The sequence below is a fragment of the Papilio xuthus genome, unplaced genomic scaffold (genome assembly GCF_000836235.2).
Source record: "Papilio xuthus unplaced genomic scaffold, Pxut_1.1 DF825017.1, whole genome shotgun sequence".
Lineage (NCBI taxonomy): Eukaryota > Metazoa > Arthropoda > Insecta > Lepidoptera > Papilionidae > Papilio > Papilio xuthus.
The window spans coordinates 5,184,717-5,208,412 of NW_013533632.1; the positions used below are offsets into that span (position 1 = coordinate 5,184,717).

General features: G+C 35.2%; 2 protein-coding genes across 3 annotated transcripts; one reads left to right on the top strand and one right to left on the bottom strand.

The window, feature by feature from the left end:
- Window positions 1-1,004: 1,004 nt before the first annotated feature.
- LOC106126446 (sushi, von Willebrand factor type A, EGF and pentraxin domain-containing protein 1) lies at window positions 1,005-23,696 on the top strand. 2 transcript variants are annotated; one of them, XM_013324125.1, is made up of 11 exons: window positions 1,005-1,204; window positions 11,226-11,414; window positions 15,582-15,794; window positions 16,323-16,755; window positions 18,060-18,268; window positions 18,473-18,649; window positions 18,766-18,945; window positions 19,151-19,330; window positions 19,458-19,816; window positions 20,078-20,262; window positions 23,059-23,696. In XM_013324125.1, the coding sequence occupies exons 1-11, from the start codon at window positions 1,162-1,164 to the stop codon at window positions 23,384-23,386; spliced, it is 2,496 nt and encodes an 831-aa protein (XP_013179579.1). In that variant the 5' UTR covers window positions 1,005-1,161; the 3' UTR covers window positions 23,387-23,696. The 2 variants fall into 2 exon arrangements, with proteins under 2 accessions (XP_013179579.1, XP_013179580.1); XM_013324126.1 differs by having other exon boundaries at window positions 23,062-23,696.
- Window positions 9,933-10,975, bottom strand: LOC106126447 (uncharacterized). The gene is made up of 2 exons (XM_013324127.1): window positions 10,686-10,975; window positions 9,933-10,355 (listed from the first exon to the last, which is right to left on the bottom strand). The coding sequence occupies exons 1-2, from the start codon at window positions 10,923-10,925 to the stop codon at window positions 10,104-10,106; spliced, it is 492 nt and encodes a 163-aa protein (XP_013179581.1). The 5' UTR covers window positions 10,926-10,975; the 3' UTR covers window positions 9,933-10,103.

The following is a 23,696-nucleotide window of genomic DNA, read 5'->3' on the forward strand; positions in this document are numbered from 1 at the left end:
GAGATTTTAATGTCAGAAACCCACGGTAAGTAACACTAAGCTACGCGTCGACCGACTCATACGACGAAGAGTTACATATCTCATCTTACGAGATTCTTTAACCTCAAAAGAGATCTTCTGAAGATCCCATCAATAGTTCAAATAGGACGCAAAATTTTACATTTGTCATATTTTCTAGCTTTTTACATTAAAACATAATGATGATTGGTGATAATTTCGCTTCATAGTAATAACCTTAAATAGATTCCAAGTATCTAGGTAGTAAATGAACATAATAGTGGATATAGAGATATTTGCATTTAAAACATGATTAATAAACAATACTTTGTATTCTAGATAGTGTACCAAACACTAGTGTATTGTACTACAGTGTACAATGAGCATTGTTAACCATATAGACCGAACTAAATGAGAAATGCATTTGGATACAATCCAAAATACAAGCCAATTTTTTTAACAACAGATCAGCTACAGGCATAGAATATACATACATACGTTCATACAAATGGACTAACATTAGTGTCATTTTTAAAGGGTAACTAACAATTTGTGCTTGTGGTAAGGAAATCAATAGGAATTGCGCAACAACTAATCGCGATGAATCAATTTACTCGGGAAAGTTATTGCAATATTGTTCAATTTGTCTATGAAATTAGCATTTTAAAATAATCGAAATCATATTTCTTTTTAGACTCATTGAAAAACTTCTGCAAATCATTTGGCAATTGAAATGTACCCACAATATAATAATAAGCAGCATATTACTAGAGAATTATGATATAGCAACTAAACGAAAAAGAAAATATAGGTTCTTATTATAAGGTCAAAGAAATGCAATCCTCATTCTCTTTGACCTAATAACCAAAGGCGAAGTATACAAAACATATGAGGCGCTAGTAGAATTGCAAACCAAAACACGTAAAGTAGGCTTCACATACTGGAGCTCGAGAAATTCGTTATTCAGCGCGCGAAAGCTCCGAGGGGAGAGAGGCTAGGAGCGGGCTATTGATGGTTACCTTGCGATGCGCTTGCGCACCTGTCGCCACCGCACCGGCTCAGTCGTACACCGACCACTGACCGAGCAACACACGCCATGACAGCGTTGTCTCAAATAAATTCGTCGCGAGTGTCGTAACTGTACGATTTTTTGTGAACATTACCATGGATATGATACTCCTAAGTGCTGCATTAGTGCTGCTGCAAGGTGGGTCAAGTCATAAACAATTTTATTTCATAAAAAAGTAGGTTAGAGAGTTCGACTCGTCGACCGCAGATGAAGATGAACTACTTTCGGATTAATCTTAAAATTCAACAACGTTCTTGAAATTTTCACTTTATAATAATAATATAATATAAAAAAATAATATAATAAGTAATAGTTATATCGAGAAAAAAGGTATCAAAACTTATTCTTCGCTTAACTATTTATTGCTGACTACGAAAAATCGCTGTATAGATAAATCCTTTTTAGTTAGGCACTTTAAATCAAAAATAATTTAATTGGAAATGAGTGTTCACCAGAACTACAGTAGAAGTAGAACAGAGTAGAACTACACTAAAACCTTTTCTATGGAGTTTCAGAAGTACTTTTTTGTTGTCATCTTTTTGTCGTGATTCGAGTTTAATTCGATAAGTTACTAAACATAAAAAATAATGAGAGCGTTTTTGACAAAATATTCCTTCTATTCTAATTTCTTATTTTGTCTTATTCGTTGCGTCCATTCATCCGGTTCGTAGGATGCATCCTATAACATAATGGATGTTCTTACTTAATATCAATTATTTCTATCGAACAGTGTTTGTGTCAATTTTCAGTGATTCTGTCGGAGGGAAAACATCAACCACACAAACTTTCATGCCCTTTCCTAGACCTTAGGGCGATTCATTTGTGAAAATATTTTCTCATTGCTTACTCAGAAAGAAAATATTTTTACAAATCTTTTCAAGTCTTTAGCCCCAGTAGATTTTTTGTTATACGCATTGCAAAAAATACGACATTCAACCACCAGACTATAATAATATACATTTTTTTTCGAATATTAAATACAGTTTACTTATTTAAATACAAGACCTCGATATATTTGAAAGATTTGCGCTGTTGTAGACATCAATAGTTGTGCAACAGTTGGCTGATGCCATGTGAATTTACCTCGTATCAGCTACAAATGTTGAATAAACAATATCACGAAGTATTACTGTTATGTGCTCTCTGAACCGTCCTCAACGAAGATCAACTAGTTAAGTAGATCAAAACAACGCTATTCCTGGGAAGTGAATATTGATGGCGCACCTTGGTACTGTCTCTCTACACAATCTAACAGCTTTCATTGACACAATTTACGTGCTGTAGCGTATATTTGTGTTATGACAATTATTTTGTTATTTTTTTGTATATTTATCAATTTGACGATGATAAAGGAAAAACAATAGATGTAATATTTCATGTTCATAGGCATGTCATTTTTTCTACTCCATTTTGTGCACAAAATAGTGTTTTCTACTGCAAAATATTTTTAAATTATTTCATTTTCTCATAGCTTACTATTTGAAAGCGTTAGAAGCAAAATTTGCAAATATTCCCGATAGCAAAAAGCTTATAGGGCACAACGTTAATTTTTATTGTAAGTGATAATTTGAATTTGTGATTTTAAATCTTACTTGAAAAATTACCAGCATGAACATTTAAATATATTCTATCAAAACGAGGGAATTTCATTATTTGAAGAGTTATTGAGTTAGTTTCATATAGTATAGCTATTATAAATTAAATAATATTAAATTGCAAACTTTCGACGAGCATTACATTTATAGTGTGAAAATGTTAATTTGAAATTAAAAAGATAGCTGTAGAGCGGAACATTGCGTGTTGCAATATTGGAATGGAGAGGCCGATTGTATGGTGACCGGTAAAGATCTTAAGTAAAACGAAGGAGTGGAGGAAAGTTATTGCATGTACACTTAAGTGCTAAATAATTGTCGAGAGACGTTGATGAATTACAACTTTACCATACACAATGATTCTAATATAACTGACGAACCAGTTGCATGCATATGCGACTTTTGTATCCTAACATGATCTATGAAGTCAGCTGGAGAAACTTAACACCGGTTTAAGCTATTCGGGCTTGATACTTATCTTAAATATAGGTTATAAATACAGTAGAAACCACTTAATACGTCGCGGGTACAATATATACCGGCTATGTTGCCCAAAGTCATTGATTATTTACTTTGTATATAAGTATATAGCTTTGTGAACAATATATAATATAATGTCAGTTAAAAAGACCAGTGGTTATTCCTACGTAGTGTTGCTGGTTTTGGCGTATTTCACATTAAGTCTTACGGACTTCATGCCACATGCTAGTCTCTCCCTCTGTTCGAATTCCGGATGTTTCGTGTTCCCCCACTTCCGGATTATTTTTTTAATACACTTATGGTTTTTTTCCTTTTTAATAACAAGCCTTTTTATTTATGGTCGTCTAAAAAAAACAATTAAATGTACCACAGTATAAACAGAAATATTATAAAATATTCCATTTATTGTATGCATTATTCCAGTGGGTAGCTAAAATGTTTTTAGATTACGAAGAAAAAATTGTTAGTGGCTTGTTATAAACTTTACATGTTTAAGATTAAAGATGTAATGTTTTGAAACTATGACCTGAAGAATCCACAGCTGTATGTGCTGTATCATATTACTATTGTCTTCAAACGGTAACTTAGAAGAATAAACACGGCTATTTAGTTGTCTTTATTTTTACTAGAATAAAAATGCTTGATGTTAACAAAAACTGAAATATCTTATTAATATCATAAATGCGAATGTTAAGATGGATGGATGGATGGATGTTTGTTTTAAGGTATCTGCAGAACGGTTGATGGATCTGGTTGAAATTTGGAACTAGTTTTTCTTAATTCCACGCGAACGAAGTTTTGGACGACGGCTTGTATATCTATAAACGCGCAAGAGCATCATTTTGTTTTGTTTATTATTATTACATTACACATTCCAAATTTAAAATTCGATTTATTTTATAGTATACTTTTTATTTTGATAGGATGAGAAAAATCATTTTTTCCAAAAATAGAGTATTTAAGCATTTAAGCAAAAAAATTGAGGATATTTGATAAAAACATTAGATGTAATAACAGCAAATGAAATCCCTACATCGTGGTGAGACAGAGCCACACGAAACTATCTGACCCTGAGTGAAAGTTTTGTAAAGTCACATTCCGGCGCGGAAACAGGGCCCTAAGCGATCTTTCTTGTGATTGCATCTAACCAATACTTACCTGTGTCTATGTTTTATGTTATGTTTTCATTTGTGTGTTGTTGTTGTACAGTGTGGTTGTTTTGTTTCTGTAAAAAATATCGAAATTAATGCTAAATTTGATAAGGTATTTTGTTAGTGAGTAACTTGTGTGTTGTTTTTTTTAATAACCCAGAGTTTAAATAAACAAAATGTAGTTAATTAAATGTATCTTTATGAAACAATCGACCTGCATACATTTCTTCATGCGATAAAGGCCGACTAACCGCTTGTTTTTAAGGGGAAGTTAACAAATTTTGAAATTAGGTCATTGACAATCAATTAAATCTACTACGTAATGGTAACAATTGCGAATGTAAAATGGTACATAATACACAAATGTTTTATGAAACATGCATATAAGCTAACCTCCGTAATCTGACTTAAGTAGTCTCTCTTAGACCTGATTTAGTATAAAAATATAACCTAAGGTTCACACTTAGTCATCAATTAGTGACCCTGATTTAATCCTTTAAGTATAGTTATTTTTATTGTAAACGGAAAACAAACCGCATAACTTTAAACAATTTGTGATTGATCTTTGTTTTATAATTTTCTATGTATATTGAAACAAAAATATAGATGAACAATACGTTGCCTTCACCGTTATCATAATACATATTATAATTTAATTACATAAATATAAACTGGCTGATAAAACTACACTCTCCGCTTTTTATATCGTGATTTAAAAAATAATGTATAATATTTAAAACTAGTAGTCACCCGCGACTTCGGCACCGCGGTCTGTGTGCCAATTTTCATAAAAATCTGTTGAGCCGTTCCGGAGATACCTCCAAACAAACATCCATCGATCCATCCATATAAACTTTCGAATTTATAATATTTGTAAGATATATAGATAGATAATGTCAATTTGCGCAACAACAAACGCGCACGTATTAAAATTAGTTTTTTGAACAATTTCTTTCATTTTTGATTTAGATGGAATGTACCCCCGAGATCCGACTATGAGAGATGAGATGTCGCGTGCCACGATTTACATCACCCGGTGGGTTGGCCAGCGACCTAATTATGCGTAAACTAACTGCGTATTGGACGATGTAACGGTTCAAGAATGTGGTCGCGCCCGTTAGTTGTGAGTCTGCGGAAACTTTAGGCGATTGAAAGTTATCAAAAAATACTAAATATTATAATGATCTAGACAAATATTTACCACAACAACGAATATATCCTTATAAAATGATATTATATCCTTTTTGTTGCGTTTAACTGACATATAAAAATATCGGGTACCTTTTCCTAATGTAAAACATTATTACTATATATTATAGAACATAATTATTATATTACAGTTAATTGCTTCTAAAAACGAAGTTGGCTTAAAGTTTCATTCATGATTTAAGTATGTTTCTAAAAATTAATCTTACCATATTAACGCTGGTTAGGTCACGTGAAATTATATTATAAATAGATTATGGTGCTTAAGGTCATTTGCACAATTAAACGTTGACTATGGAGAACATTACCATAAGTTTAATAAATATCTTTCTTTCTCTGGGGCTCTATTTCTTTTGCATATCATCAACAACCGTAAGTTGCACAAACTATTTCTAAGAACAATGTGAAATTTTACAAATACTGTGAATTCGTCATCGTTGACAAAAATATGCAATGCTTTATGATGGCAGTATAATGTGCTTTGCGTCACCGAGAAAGCACTACTTTCACGGATCGAGACGAGTCATCGTTGACGGTTACGTCAGATTAGTATTAGCCAAATATGATCAACTGATGCATGGACCGTTCAAAGTATCCGGGTTCTTCTCTGCTCTCCGTGACTTCTAGTTAGGAAGACAAGTTTTATTAGTTAATTACCTTTGAACAATTTTCTTCTTCATAACATATTCATTACTATGTGCATAATTTCCTTTTGTCAGCAATGCAAGCAAGATTTTTCTTATGTTTTGTTGTTGTTGATGTTTTACTTATTTAAACATCTAATGGGTCTAGCTCCTGATATTAAAATTATCGTTACTAATGATGTCACATCTATAAAGGTGTTAGCACTTGTTGTGTTAAGCATGTCAGATGGTGACCCGGCTGACCGCGGGACCTGTTTGCACCGTTGCGCGCGTCGGACACGTAAATGAACCGTGTTTTTAGTACGATTATAAGTGGAATACGAAGGCGATACGAAATTAAGCTGTGGTGAGATTAAATTACCTCTCACAACTGTCACTGCATTGTTGTGCGCGCCACTGGGTTATTGATCAACTAGCTATTGCTTGCGACTCTGTTAACACGATTTAAAAGAACTTAGTAAGTTGACCTATGCGTTCTTCCAGACTAGATCCGGTGTTCCGTAGAAACCTTCTAACAACCGTATTTTTTACATTATTAGTAAGAGAATAATACAAGTTAATTTCACATTTATGTTCATAAAGGCGATGTTCATGGTAGTTTTAATATCATGTCTTGATTTTTCTTCAATTAACAAAGGTATAGGCAAAAGCTTTTAGTAAAGTTAAGCTTGTTATCAAACAAGGCTTTCCGCATCAACGTAATTGCTCGTTATCGGCCAAAGACCTTCAGATAGAAAGCTGCGCAAACAAAATCCTACATTTTTGTCTTCGTAAAATTGTTGTGCAATCACAAATTTATTATGATAAAACGAATTCGTGACAGTTTATTGCGTTTCTTTTGATATGATGACTAGTTACGATAAATAAAAAGATAAGAACACCTAAGAAAAGAGAATTTTATAATTTTCAATTTCAATAAAAAAATCTTTATGTAAAGAATTAGTTAAATGTGAATGAATTAAAACCATTCCGTATTACTAGTTTCTACTCACTATTATAAAAATCCTGATGACGATTTTTTAATTGTGTTTTTTTAGAAATTATATTTAAGTACGAATTACTAATAAAATGATGAAATATGAATAATATTTTCGATTTTACCGATAGAAAAAGTTAAGTTTATGTTTAAGTTGATTATTGATAAAACACGAATAAAATGACATTTTCTGAAAAATGATTCCTAGCTAGATCGATTTATCGCCCCCGAAACCCCTTATATACTAAATTTTATGAAAATCGTTGGAGCCGATTCCGAGATTCCAATTATAATATATATATACAAGAATTGCTCATTTAAAGATGAATACAAAAAGACAACTTCTATAGTCCTTTTTCGTATGTAAAACTATAATTCTGATTAGTTAAAAAAAACATTTACATGAAACTAAAAGTAAAACATATTAAGTAGTAAATGCCGTGAACGTACAATTTCCTTGGTGATATTACATTTAGGTCACTACGGTCGTTCTGTACAGGTAAACCATAATTCTAACATTACCATAAAAACGTGCGTATTATTCAATTTGTACTAAGACTACATTCACACTTTCACTTGTTTTTAAGCAATTATCACAAGACTTATGTTGCACTTTATAGACGATTTACACCAGCTCGACTTGATCCTTGTTTGTTTACATTTCTTAGTTAAAATATAACTACTACGAAGTGACCCACTGAACGAGATATTTTCGTACTTACGAGTACATAGTAGTATTGAATGAAGTCTGCCTCAGGGTAGAAAGTTAACGTTTAAAGTCGTTTTCTAGAAAGTTATTCGTGTAGATAGAATAGAATATTGTATCCATTTTAACCTAACCTCTTTGCCATTAAAGTAGCTATATGAAATATAAGGTTTACCAGAACCGATGCTACTAAAATCAGCAATAAATATCAATAAAGAGCTCAAACAAAACCTCCTTGGTTCAATAACAAAGCATCATTTCATCTTGCTAAATTCACGTAGACTACAATCCACTTTCCCTGTAAGTAATCTTATTCTGTCTGAAAATTTTGGTCAACTAAGTAAAAAAACTAACCCACACAAACGTCGGTTAATTGAAAAAGCTAACCCAAAAAAATAAGCCACTGTCAGCTGGAAAAATAATAATGTTCTGAAGATAGTTTATCAATTGTAAAAAATTAATTTATCTTGATACGCTCTCGCGAATGGGGTCTGTGCCCGTGGAATTGTTGAGGTCACCACGCTTTCTTAGGCCAAGTAATGGCGCGTCCATGTTTACAAGAAGCCAATTGTAAAGCTGAAATACACTCAGGTATTGCGGATTGAATTATAAAATGTCACATTGATTTTAAGATAATCAAAAATAATTTAAAGATAATCTAATAACGTAAATCGTTTCCCATTTCAAAAAGAACTTAGCCTGTAGTAACATGGAATTCAACTTTTATAATACATGTAGTTTTCTCTTAGTCTTTCTTAGTGATGACTAATAAACATTTTATTTTAGTGAGATGAATTATTACATCTTAAAGATAATTTGAAGTGCTAACGAAAGCTAATGCATCAAAAAATGAACAATGTTATATAATGGTATTTGATTTTTTTTCTTCCTTATACACTCGTGCAGGCCTCTGTAGCGATCCTCCCATAGAGACAAGTATTAAACAATGTTGAGTTCAAGTTAACTGACACGCTCTGCTAAACTTTCACTTACGTGCTGACCGCGGGTCAATGAACGCCGGAATTTATAATATTCGCAATTTTTTTCACTATTGATTACAAAATAACGAAACATAAAATTTAACGGCCATAAATTTTGAATATAGTTTTTACTCTTTTCTTAGAAATCTTTAAAAAAGATTAATAGTGCATTATTAGTAGGTACATTAAACGGAATTAAAAAGGAAACAGAAAAAGACAGATTCGGTTACATTAAATCCAACTTCGATAAGGAATAATCTGAGCCTCGCTTAGTGTAATAATTACCCCTTTCACAAATTGCAATTATAAAATTGTGTACTTTCGCTAAAATTTAACCTGACACGGATCATTTCAATCACGAATCAATTCGAATTTGGAACGTTTCACGGAGATTAGAACACCGGTGACGCTTTAAATAATTCGTCATGCAATAGTCAGACAGAAAAGCTGTAGGCGACGTCCAGCGTCGATGGGAGAGCTCTGCATTTTAAAGACGCCATGGCGAAGTCACCAATGTTGTGCTCCTTGGCATCTTTGTTATCCCAGACTATACTAGCCATAGCTTACTCCCAGTCATTTTCTTTATTTCATTGCCGAGAATTCTCTAGATACTAGGGTTGGCAACTGAGTACGATACGTAGAGGATCGCCATAGCGTAAATAAGCAGCAGCTTGACAGACGGTTCTTAGCAACATTATGATTAATTAAACTCGAAGCTTTATCGATTAAATTTACATAAATGGAATTAGCAGATTTATTGTAATAATTCCTCGTACATGAAAGTAGAAGACATTAGAAAGTGAATGCGTAGATGCGGATGTCATATATTTTTACATTGCACATAAAAATATCAAAAAAGTTTGAGAATACAACAAAAGTATTTCAAAAATGTTGCGATCTTTCAAGTAATTTATACCTGGATCCTTTTTTTCTAAGCAGGCTTTTTACACTCCGACTTTGGAATGCAGCGTGAATGATGCATCTCATGTTGAAATTATTTCTGAATTGTATTCTGTTTAGTTTCTATGAGTCCATATTGATTAAATAATATACTTTGCTTACAATACCATATCTCAAGATTGTTTAAATAAATTATAAAACCATTATAAGTTTATTTAACTTTAATTCAATAAATATGTTCATAGAATTTATATTACAATTAGACAACGATGACGTCACGTAATAAATACCCTGAAACACGGACTTTATTTTAACGTGCGTTTTGAGTTTGCAATTTAAAATCGCACAAGGAGGCGTCGCAAAGGAATGACAATTTCGTAATCCTGAGTAGATGGTTCTTGGTCAGGACGAATTGCTATTGGATAGACCTCTATCACGTGAAAAATAAGGTGCGAAAAAAAGATCAACGAGTAAGCAGGTTGCCGCGATTGCGCTGAGGGACACTTTTATGACGACTTGTCGCTTAAGAGGCACTCCCAGCACTCCGAGCAGCTCTGCCACCACATGTGTTAGCTGGCTGGCGCTTTTCCATCTCCGGTAGATGACACCCGCGTTAACCGCCAATAAAGCAGCACCGGTGCCGCATAAGTATGCCTGCACAATTGTCAAATGAACATTATGTTTTCTACATTAGTGTAACAGAATGCTCAACAAAGCTCTATTACCTATTGTAAGGACAACCATTTCTCTCTTATATTATTCAAAGAATCTTGCCAGAAGTTCCGGGCCTTATGGTCAATTACTTCAACTCGCGGGGTTTATTAATAATTATTGTTTAGTAACATTTGTACTATTCGTATTATACATATTATCAGTATCCAAATCTTTAGGAGGTACCAAGTACAGGATCGGAACAGACTTAAAAGAGAAGATAATTTACATTTAGAAAATAAAGCAATTAAATATAGCGTTTGCAAAGTTTACCTGGATGGCATGACCGCGGCAATTGGTAGAGCCGGCGCACAGAGCTAGGCCAAGCACAGCGATGCAATACGTTATGACGACGCCGCCCGTCACCGACTGCTCCCACCGAAACAGCCGCAAAGAGCGCAGGTGCACCGTCAACATGCACGCTAACACCACCAAAGTGCCCAGGCGCAGCAGCAACAGGGAACTCTTGAAAGTCGAATCATTATCCCTTTGAACTTTTTCTAATACAGACATATTTTGACAAATTATATGTTAACATTTTATAACCATGACTTGCAAGTGACTTTCTGTTGACATTTTGCATTTTGTTGCTAGAGTTTCTTTTACAGATTATTTTTGTTTTTAATATTCAATGAGAGTTAAATTATGGCAACAGTATAATTAATATTAAATGCAAAAAAACCTTAGAGAAAAGCAGGAATAACATAAGCAAATTTTAATGTCCAAATAAAACAGTATAAGTGGTGAGAAGGTTGAAACGGTACGTAAGAACATATTTTGTGGGATAATAAATATATATATATTTTTATGCAGGTTATGCAGCAGCGACGTGTCCGTTCCCTGGTGCCCCAGCGCATTCCCGCGTGGATTTCTCTGACGAGAGTCTAGCGGTGGGATGTGTCGCCACCTACACATGCGAACGTGGCTTCGAACTCCTTGGCCCCGCTAGGAGGATATGTGGACATGATGGGACATGGACGCCAGATGGTATTCCCTTTTGCGGTAAGCATCAAATTTCTTAATAAACTATTATTTTGTTCCTGCTTTGATACATCAAACGTATTAAAAAATCCATTGTTGACAAAATTAACTCCACTTTAGGTCAAATAATACTTGGATAGTTTCATGGTAGATATAAGAGATGGTATTACAAGAAATATCATAAAGTCGCGTTCGCGACGCGGTTTCCGCACGAAAACGTCGCTGCGCTGACCCACTTTTACTTTCATCGTCGAGAAATCACTTCACATGAGCCGTGAATGAATTCGAAAAAGCGGAAGATTCATTGTGGATCACTCCCACGGCTCTCTCTGTTCGGAAACTTTCCGACGCTCGTCGCTCCCGCCCTTTGTTACAAATGTTTTGCGAGACACTACCGGTTCCACCTCACATTACCAACTATATGTTATTGTATATAAACTAATTAATTTAACAAAACATACAATTTCAGAAACAATAGTAAAATAAAGAGAGAGAATCCTTAAGTTTATAAATAATCTGATTTAATCTTAAAAACAGTCAAATATAAATAAAAACTTGTTTATTAGTATTTAAAATCATAGCAAGTCTTGTCTTGTCTTTGAATACTGCAATGCATGTTATCTACAAAATGAAATTCATAGAAATGTTTTAATAAACCTCCTTAGTATTCTCTATTGAAATAATGTAAAATATACCGTACGTAACATGTAGTCTATGAATTTTAATGTTATTCGTAATTAAGTGTTAATTAAAAACAGAACGCAAAGCACTGCACCGGAACCGACACCTGACAGAAGAAGCCCTATGTAACAGTCAGTCAACAAGTGCAGTAAAAATCGGATGTTAACAAGTTTTTTTTCCTACGTTTTATTTTAATAGAATTAACGGTCATTGTAGGTCTTACTAAGAGTTGCCTCAGACGTAACAATGGCACAAAATCATAATTTTTTTCTTTTTAAAGTGAAAGAAAAGGATCACAATATTAGTGTACGTGTATAGGCTGTGTAGGTAATGTTTGTCAGTGGATACTCACGGTTAGCTAGGTAAAATGATACAACATGTGGTGTTCGGTTATAAAGTTTAATGTTGCGTACCCTGATGCACTACAGTTCAGATGACGTCACAACAGCTTGAACAGACAACAAAAAACTTAACGTCGTCATATAAAAAGTTAACGGCATATAAAAATTAAGGAATGTACGTAATGTTTTTGCGAGTTGTGACCATAGATCCTACGGGTAGCATTTATGTACAATTTTAAATAATTAATAGCTATTTTTAGAAATCAAAATATGTATATAATTTAATGTAATGTAATGTTATGCCGATCAATATAATATTTGACCCGGTTATGAGCACAATGACACCTGCCGCCCGCCGCTCGCCGGCCACCTGTGGGCTCGAGCCGATTGTAGTAAAAGAATAATTAAATAATAGCACGAAGCCATACGCGCGGCGGCCGATAGTTTTTGTACCGTTACTGAAGTAGAAACCGGAACACAAAAGTGTAGGGTTCTAAAACATGCATGAACATACTTTTAAATATATTCTGATATAAATACCTGTCCTAATGAATGATATTGGTTTATTTAACTATATTAAGTATAGTTACGTTATTTGAAAATTAGAGTCCACTTGTTCTAGCTAGCTGAAAATAAACTGGAAGTCTGTCTCGGCTTTGTATGGTTGGAAAATTATAATCATTTTCTATAATCATATAATTTATAACAATCGCCCCAGTGGTTTTTATAGAAAATGAACTTGTAAAATAGGGTTACTATTCTTACTTGTAGCTTAAAGTTAGTCATGCACTAGTCACGAAGTAATGTTTGTTTCTTCAATAAACACATAGGTGTAGAGCAGTGTGCGCAAGTCAACGGGTTCAATTAGAATCGATTTAAAATTGTAACTGTAAACCGTAAACATGACAAAGAATTCTGTAACCTGTCAACAGCGTCAATCAATAGAAAAAGAGTTTTTAGTTGTTCTATGATAATCCACCTTTATGGCAGCCATGGAATGGAAAGTAAAGGGAAATGTTAACAAGGGAATGAAATAATTGAAGAAATATTCTGTTTAACATCGTAATATCGTCCATAACATAACCTAACCTATTTCGTTCCGTAATGGATTATTGTTGAGTACAGTGTTATTGAACCATGTGATATCATAGGTAGGGTAATTAATAGGAGTCGGAAACCACCTGTAAGAGTGCACAGGGCGCGACAGAGTGTCACCGTTACCACAAATACTGCCTTACTTTACGAACGCCGTTAACCTTTAGGGTTGAACGAGTGGTAACCGTGATTTTAGGTTAAATGGTAGCTAGTTAAAAATTGTAACAACTTCCATTGCACATATAATAATTTAGTACTACACACTTCGTTTCCATGGTTGAGTTGAAACATTTATGCAATAATATACCACCATCCTTGTCATCCTCGTTGAAAAAACTGACATAACAATATGTGCTTATAATTTATACAGTTATCGTTGGTAATATAAACTCACAGGCTTAAGGCATATTCTACATATTGTTTGTGACATAAATAAAATAAAAATTATTCATGGAGTGTCAACCCTGAAAAGCGATAGTGCGTGCCCCGCTCTTGTTTACTACGAACGGTCCGCCTCAATGGGCACTTAACCATTCTTTAATGTTTAGCTTACGCCTTATGCCCTAGGTTCAATTCCCACATAATATTATTTAAAAAAGGTATTTTTCAGCTATGTATATTATATCTTCACATTGGTGCCTGAGACTCTGCTCTATAACTTTCATTGTTAATTCTATTCCAAGAATGAACAATTATTACTCTCTTTAGGTATGCCGTAGGTAGGTTAAAATATTTATATAAACAAAATAAAAGAAGTTTATGACGTGTCAATGTTAACAAGATATATTTAGTCTGCTCCCTGAGGTAAAATAAGAGTGTTAAATATAATAAATAAGAGTGCAAAACCGAACAAAAAAGCATCTAGCTTTCAACAACAATATTAAATATTTATATACACACAACAGCGGAACTCTTACTACCTGTTCGTAATAATATGACAAATGAAGAGTTAATCTATGAGGAGATAGATAGATATAGGCCTCTTATAGGTCAAACTCTTTAACAGTGAGGCCACTGACACTGAGAAATCATTATTTTTTTCTTTAACTCATACGCGCTTTCGTCAGTTGGCGCGAACTTTTTCCAAGTCGTTCCGCTTCGTCGATTGTACTTTCCATCTCAACAGCATTCGGCAGGTTTTATATTTGGTCCACTGCCACGAATCGTCAAAACAATGTAACTTACTATCATATTATCATCATAATTGCAAAGTATATAGCATAGTACAAAATTAAGTTAACTAGATCGGTTACAAGTTATATGACGTGATCACAAACTTAGGGTAGGCTCCGAGGCCCTCAGTGGGGACGTATAGTGAGCTGATGATGAATCACAAACTTTGTTAAAAAGATGATAGGACAAATAAGGATAGATGACAAATAGTTGGCAAGCCATAAAAAATTATAGATGGTTACGGAAGGACGTGGTCAAATGATCTTAATCGGCAGCTCACATGTATGACGAGGGGCTCGAAGTCTACTCAAATTAGGTCATAGAGTGTCGATGACGCAGTTGTTAACGGATTATCATACTAAAGATGTGTGAGATGTGAGCGCAGTGAGCGAGCAATGATTGCAATCGGCCACGTCACATTAACGACATGTCGTATGCAGTCGTCGTAGTTGACACTGGCGTCGGCTCTTGTACATCTCAGTGCTCAGTATTTGGAGCGGAAACTCTTGCTTCGCCTTACATTTCACTCAACTTGAGCGGATTATAATGACACCCGTACAGTCATTGCATTAAATAGTCACATTTACTTACAACTAATCGTCACAACTCGTTGACGTGTCGACCTTTTTTTTAACAAATCATTAAAGTGAAATTCCTCATTTCTGCATTCGTATTTTACATTTTAGGGAAACTTAAAGTAGTCGCCACTATGATCGGTTCTCGCAAAAGTACTCAAAATAATTAACTCATTGTTTATTGTTCTTTGACTGCTATTTCTTGTTCCAGAGTTCGAATTATCTTTACTTGTTCGTATTAGCATACATTATTAAAGTGCTAAACAAAAGCGACTACTGTGAAATTTATAGTTGCCATTGTTATATGTAAAAGTTTTCCACAGTACTAAACGTGGCGGCTGGTAAGGCGCCAATGCAAATCTCCACTGAAGAAGGCGGTGCTCCTCAGCGGGCGTTAGATGGCAGCACTTCCGCAGTGTTCAGTGCCGAGACCTGTACCCTCACGAAGACAGAGCGCGTGCCCTGGTGGTACGTCAACCTACTGGAGCCATACATGGTGCAGCTAGTCAGATTGGACTTTGGAAAGCCTTGTTGTGGTAGGTATAGATTTTGTGTTATTTAATCTCCCGTAAGGGCCAAGATATTACCTTGATCTTGACCTAAGTTTGTCAAATAGCGAACATATTCGTCTAAAGAAGCTTGGTTAGTACATTGTTTATTATTTATTAATATAATTATTTCCATAGAAAGGCACACACACATAGTAAAGTAAAACAGTATAATGTTGAGATAGTGGTCCATCAGTCGCAGTCTAGGAATGTGGCAACACAATGCATTCATATTGCATTACCCTATTGTTGCATCAGTCGCATAATTGTGGGACATCCGTCACACGGAGAACCAACTTATATCTTAGACATTAAACACGACTGACAATTTAGTTACATCCTGCAATTGCAATAATTGTTTTCAATACTTTCACCTTAATACAGATTTTTTGTGTGTCATCAATTGAACAATATCCTAGCACAAGGTTAATTAGTCAGACGTTTAATTTGTTCAAAGAAAACATACGGAATCGTATGCCTTTTTTTACGTTTGAATAAATATTTATTTTATTGCAGGCGTCAACAAGCCAGCTGTAATTGTTGTCAGGGTTGGCAACAATCGTCCAGATTTAGGAACAAATCCGATATGCAACAGATTCACCGGTTTCATTGAGGAAGGGCAACCTCTGTTTCTACCATGCAATCCTCCCATGCCTGGGGCGTTCGTAAGCGTTCACCTAGAAGGTGCAGCACCTAGCCAGCTGTCGATTTGCGAAGCGTTTGTTTACACTGACCAGGCACTGCCGATAGAGAGATGCCCTCAGTTCAGGGATCAGCCGCCCGGTAGTACGGCAACGTACAATGGGAAATGCTACATATTCTATGATCAACAGCCGTCAAACTTCAGGGACTCACTAGCGTTCTGTAGATCAAGAGGAGGAACGCTTGTTGACGAAAGCAATCCAGCGCTACAAGGGTTTATTAGCTGGGAACTGTGGCGTAGGCACCGGTAAGTGTTGTTTATATACCTTCCTTGTTTTGAAAACAAATTGTGCGTCAGTTTACGCGTCTTACGTTATTTAAACATTGGTTGCAGTGTTTTAAATAAAAGAAAGTGAAAAAAAAATACATTACTATTAAATAAAAGCTTTGTTTCTAGTACGAGAAACAATAATGATTTAGTGCTTACCCGTTTAGTATAGTATTTTTATTTTTATTATTATATTAGTAATTTATATTATAGTAGTAATCTTTTCCGAGTTGTGAAGCCGATAATCATACAGGTTTTAAGACGAAGTACATGTTAATTTTAACAATTTGTACAAAATGTTTGCTTGCGCATATTAACTAGTTATAAAACCGATTGTTATAACACAATTGATGCGAAATTGATGTTCAAAGTGAGAAAGTGTTCATGGTAATACAGCCGCGGCGAATTCTTTAACAAAATAGCATTACGTTAAAACTTGATTGGCATTGATGAACGTATTTTTTTTTCTACCAATTTACATCTAAAAATGTATAAACTATGATTGTAAAATTGAAGAACGGTTTATTGCCAAAATAATTCTTCTATTTACTTTTAACTCTAAGCTCATAGTTTAGATAAGGAGAATAGCAAAAGTTGAATGTTACAAAGAAAATAAGTTCTGCTTGTATCTTTGTTATCTCTTGATTAATGAAGATTTCTGCACTTTAATGATGTTTATAAGACATCGGGTGCTATAAACAGAATTTTAGATATACCTAACTTGCAGAAATAAGCATTACACAAATGGCGCGACAGGTTTCTTTCTGTACTCTGAAATAAATCGAATATCAGAATAGTAGAACAATACGGTGATGTGAAACAGTTACCCAATAAAAATACCATATTATGTGTCCTCAGCCCAATGCTCTATTATAGATCCGCTACGCGTAGCAGCGTTGTTATTTGAGTCAATTTTATTGAGTGCCGCTCATCTCGACATCGTTGTGTACTATTTATTCCGTTAGCGAGATTAGATGTCGTCATGAAACGGTATTATGATATAGGTGTGAAGTTTAATCTAGCTTCACTGTACCACTCCTGAACCATAGATACTATTCATTGCAATTCTTAACATTCCAAAGTATTTAAAAGATATTAAAGAGGTATATCGCACCGGCCAAAGTCAAAACATTATTTTACTACGTGAGAAAAGGAATATTTAAATCACAATATTTATATAACGTTGCGATGATGTTTTTGATTTTGAGGTTTTGTAGTATTCACTGAATTGGAAAAAAAACTTAATCAATGAGATAAGTTAATATTTAAATGGAATTCTACAGAAGTGACAGTAGCAGCCAGTATTGGATGGGGGCCGTTCGTGATCCTCAAGATCCTAATTACTGGAAATGGGTAAACGGCAAAGATGTCACCGTGTCGTTCTGGAACGCGCCGGGAGACGGCGAGGGTTGTGCTCGATTTGATGGCAGCAAAGGTTGGCTGTGGGCTGACACCGACTGCCAAGCGACACTGAACTATATATGCCAGCATCGTAAGTTCATTTCATGTTTTTGCGAAGCGACATTGTGGCCTTTGCGAAATATGTAGCGGTTGTATTATGACTTATGTAAAGCCGAGCGGTTGTCATCCACTTTTAAAATTCCATGTGTTTTATAAACCAAGCGACTTCCATGTAACTTTTGATCATCATTACTTATGATCGATTTTGCTTTATCATAAATTTTGTATTGTGCAGAACCCAAAGCCTGCGGTAGACCAGAGCAGCCCCCGAACTCTACGATGACCACTGAAAGCTTTGAAGTTGGTGCTACAGTTGAATATTCGTGCGATAAAGGTCATTTATTAGTTGGGCCGACTGTGCGAACCTGCCTTGACACTGGGTTCTACGATGAATTTCCACCAGTTTGTAAAAGTAAGATTTTATTTTAAGTAAATTTTCAACAATGAACATTTATCTATGACCGTCAATGTCGAAGGTGCGAAATGAGTCAAATGTTAAGAGTAATACAAATTGTGTATATGTTTTAGGGATAGAATGCGGCCTTCCTGCAGAAATCAGACACGGAACATACGTGTTAGTAAACGGCACAACATCGTATCTATCGCATGTGCAGTACTACTGCGAGTCCGGCTACGAGATGGCCGGTCGATCGCGGCTTGTGTGCGATATAGATGAGCGGTGGAATGGACCACCACCACGATGCGAAGGTCGGTGGAGTTTGTAATAAGAGCCATGAGTGTTTTTTCTTTTCTAATTAAAAAGATTTTAATAATGTGTACGGAAAATCTGGTTAGTAGTAACTTTTAGGTATATTCTCGGCTTACAAATTTTATGGCGTTTAACTGGATGGAACTGCCATCGGCGTAGAAGCAAAGATGCCCATAATATCCGAGTTGTACTTTTCTCTTACAGTCGTGCAATGTGAGACGCCGGTGCCAATACAAAATGGACGCGTGTCAGTGTCAGGCAACGCGTCCGTGTTCGGCGCGGTGGCAGAGTACGAGTGCGCGCGCGGGCATCGGCTGCTGGGGCCGCAGCAGCGCACATGCCTCGCCACCGGACTTTGGGACCAGCCAGCGCCTCAATGCCAACGTTTGTATTTTAAGAACATAGCATACTTTTAATTTTGTTTTAATTTGTCATAGATAACTTGACACGTTCAAGTTATTTTACTTTGTAATCTGTTTTATTTTATATTTTTTGTATTATTTCAATTTAGCTGAGGAACGGCCAACCACTACCACAACTACAACTACTACCACAACGACAACGACAACAACAACAACACCCGCGCCAACAACAACCACACCCGCACCCTTAACATCATCGTCCACCACTCCTCGGCTAGTCCTTCCCACCAGACCTCGTCCATCACCGCGCCCGATCTCATCACCAACTCCGTTCTTCCCGGCGGAGACCTCACGGAGACCGAGACCGAAGATCACAACCACGGACAGACCAACAACTAGATCGTACGAAAAGCCACCACCGCGAAAAGTGACGGTCAGCGACTCACAAGACGCCTCTACGAGTCACGTTCCCCATATTATTGTAGCCAGTCATCCCAGAGAAAATCAAGTGAGTCCGTATAACATGGTAAACTTTCCTACTTTATCCAAGCATTCACTAAGACCACTAAGATCACAAAGGATTTAAGCAGAGGAAATAGCTATAAAATACAAAATAGCTGGAGTTTGCTCTACTTAAATACCAAACTTTACAAAATTAATTTATAAATGAAAAAAAATTGTTAATGATTTGTGTTTGTGTGCAAATCACCTCACCCTAAATAACTATACTTTAGCCGTTTTTAATTATTTTGTATTATTGTCTGTTTAGATATTAGGGAGCGGCAATAACATACGGGCTGAGGAGACTCCACGTGTCAATGTGCCGCAGCCGGTGGACGGCGAGCGTCGGGAAGGTGCACGACTTAACATCGGCTCTATAATCGCGCTCGGCTCCTTCGGTGCACTCGTCTTCCTTATCGCCTTGATAACTACCATCGTCATCCTGTTTAGAAGGTGAGGGACAAACATTATCATGTTTTACTAAATTTAACGAAGTTGATAAGAAAAACCCTCTAATAAAAATTCGAAGACGGAGAAAAAAGTGCGAAAAAGAAGATTTTTTTTGAATAATCCAAATATAAACGTTTCAAGGTAGATTGATTGATGAAAGTATTTGTAACTTTAATGTGTATCATTAGTGCTTATAACTACTTCTAATTTCACATTTGAACACTTTAGAAGACTTAGAAATTGAAAGTTCTATAATGCTATAGTAATTAAATATAATTTTATTAATAAAATAGAATTATGGTATATTCGTTAATTGTTTTAAGTTTCGTTTCACAAAAATAATATAGGTGTTCTTGATATGTTATATTTAGCTGTTGATTGCTCTTATTATGTATACTTGTTATTGCTTTCTCATTTAAAATACCTATAATTATGATTTCCAACTGATATTCAACTTAAACAAATTTTGTACACGTCAACTATATTTTCTCCATTTTGCTTTCACAAACACTGAGACAAGAGTGTTATGTACACTTTTTATTATGATAAACAGATCTAATTATTGTATATTAATAAAAAATAATTATTTCTTATTGTATACAAAACTAGCTCTTGACCGCGACTTCTTCCGCCAGGAATAATGACTATCTATGTTAATGGTGGGTTTTTATATAAAAAATGAGAACAAACCTATTTCACGGAAACCATACATTTTTCGCGAAATAAAACGTAGCATACATATGTAGCCTATACATTATTCCAGACAGTCTGACAGTCAGTTATCTGTTAAGTTAAATTTAATCCTGATATAATTTAGCTTACAAGGTAACATTCATTTATCCATTTAAACTTTCTCTTTTATATTTAAATGAAATATATTATAATACATCACAGAATTACTTTAAGGTTATTAAATATTTTTTTCTTTTCTTTTTAAAATTACAAGTTATTATGAAAATATACTGGGTATCAAAAGTAAATTATAAATATTGCAATTTTTTCAAATAGTACTTCCTTTGAAAAAATGCTTAGTTGAAGGATGAATACATCCATTCATTAAATCTTAAAGGTTAATATAATAATTGAATAGCCAACAATTCTTTGTAAAAACAAACTTTATTAGTGTATCTAGTATTTACATAACATAATTATGGAATCTCGAACGTAAATTTTCTTTATCATATAAAATACAGTACTGATTATTGCCCTACTCTATATCCATGTGGTTGTCGCAACTCAGTCACTACAAATTCAGAAAAACACTTCGGTGCCGTGAAGATATTGGTCGACTTGGGAAAGTGAAGCCTTTAAACTCAAGCCCAATATAACTGGAATTGATCGGTGACAAAGAAAAACTGGACAAAGAAATAATTTTAGAATTTTAGGGATATTCCACCTCTGGATAAAGGATATGTTTTGTTTTAATATAAATGACAATGGGTACTATGAACGCCAGCGGCGATCGAAAGCGACCAAAGGCGGCGCGGGCGGAGTGGCCGGCGCGGGAGCTCCCCTCCCGCTGGTACACGCTCCTGGCGCTCCCCTTCCCGGACCAGCAAGTGGGAAGGCGGGAGTTTGCCCGCCCGATCCGCCACACACACCGCGCCGGACATTTCTCCAACCCATTATAGCGAGTGCGTTTATATTTTAAGGTTACACCACACGCGGCATGGTTTACCTGGTGGCTGTTCTGCTTTTGACGTGACATTACCTTTTTAAAGCAGCTTTTTTAGCCGCTAAAACGATTAGATCTATTCAGGATATTTAAAAATAATTTAATAGTTTTTAAATTGGTATAAACAATCATTCAAGCCTTTTTATTAATAGTAATTGGACAAGAAGCATAACTATCGTATCTACTTATTATTTTGTGCTTTTGTAATGGTGATTTTTGACTATCACTGCCTACTTTTTCTTGCCAGTTATGAAATAACTTAACTGCTATTGATAAGAAATTGTCTGGTCTAAGATTAATATGGTGAAAAATAAAGAAATGAAATAAAAGTTTCTTTTTCCAAGAATATTTAAAGAGCGCTACATTTTTGGATCGCAGTATATTTTGACAATAGCCACCATGTTGCCTTGCGTCACGCGCGCACTAGCACTTTATATTCATTGTTAAAATATGGAAACAAAATTGGTTAGCACCGAGCTGCACAAATGTTATGATTTATCACCTTAAAATATAATTTGCACGAGCTACATGCAATGAAACATCGCGAAACGCTAAAATCAAAACACATTGACTGTAAATATAAAACTATCACGGTCCAAGCACTGATTCAGAATGTTACCATAAGACGCTACAATACAAATCAAATAGCTATACTTAATTGTAAATATTAAGCAAGTCTGTTATGATGTAAGTTTCCTATTTACCAACAAGTCTTAGGTCATTTATCCAAGTTAGTAATTTAAGCTTATGGATAGAAGTACGATCCTATTATTTTTATATTCTTAAGGCACTTTAAGTTCAAGCTAGACGGAGTAAAATAACACATGTAATTTAATTCTCTCATCATGTTCTCATAGCAATTCGTTAGTATCAAGGCTTATAAATCGTACACAATAAGGTTGTACGATGCATTTTTATGTTGATCGTTGAGGTTTCGGATTAATTCTGGTATACGTATAACTACTCCCTTCTCCTCCGCCAAGCACACTTTTCGAGATTTGACTTAGGCTGTGCATTATGTGTATTGTTATAATTATAACTATATTATTATAACTGCCGACCATTATTATATATTTGTATAAAAGCACATTTTTATGATAGTTAAAATGTACTATTTATATCAGCAGGAAACATAACCACGGAAAGAGGTATAGGCACCACGTGTCCCCGGATTGCAACACAGTGGCGTCGCTCGACTCATCCTCGTCAGAGTCGCGTAGCGGCCTCAACAGGTATTACCGGCAGGCTTGGGAAGAGCTCCACGAGGCCGCCGGCGCCAAGCACGGTCATAGACGACACGAACGAGAAGCCCCTAAAGACGGCTCTGAACTGGTGGTGGCAGACGTCTGCCCCGCGCCACACTCGCGGGACAAACGCCGTCATCATCATCATCATCGCCGGGACTGGGCACCCTCAAACCGTACCCACCACAACCACAAACCTAGACATTAATATTATTATCGAAAACTATATCATTCAATACACAAAGCGTATTGTAAACTATGTTTAAGCATTTTAATTTAATATCTTATTTATTGAAAAACTTTCAAATCGTTTAGGTTTGACGTAATCTCAAAGTTTTTACCACTATACTAGTTTTATACTTGTGTTTGTCAATTTATTTACTAATTAAGATAGTTCATGACTTCATGAATGTAGTCGTTCATGAGAGCGGACTGATGGTCACATTAGTTGAAGTATTTACTGTAAAATTTATTTAAATTATATTCTACAGCTTTTGAACTATGATTACCTTGATCTT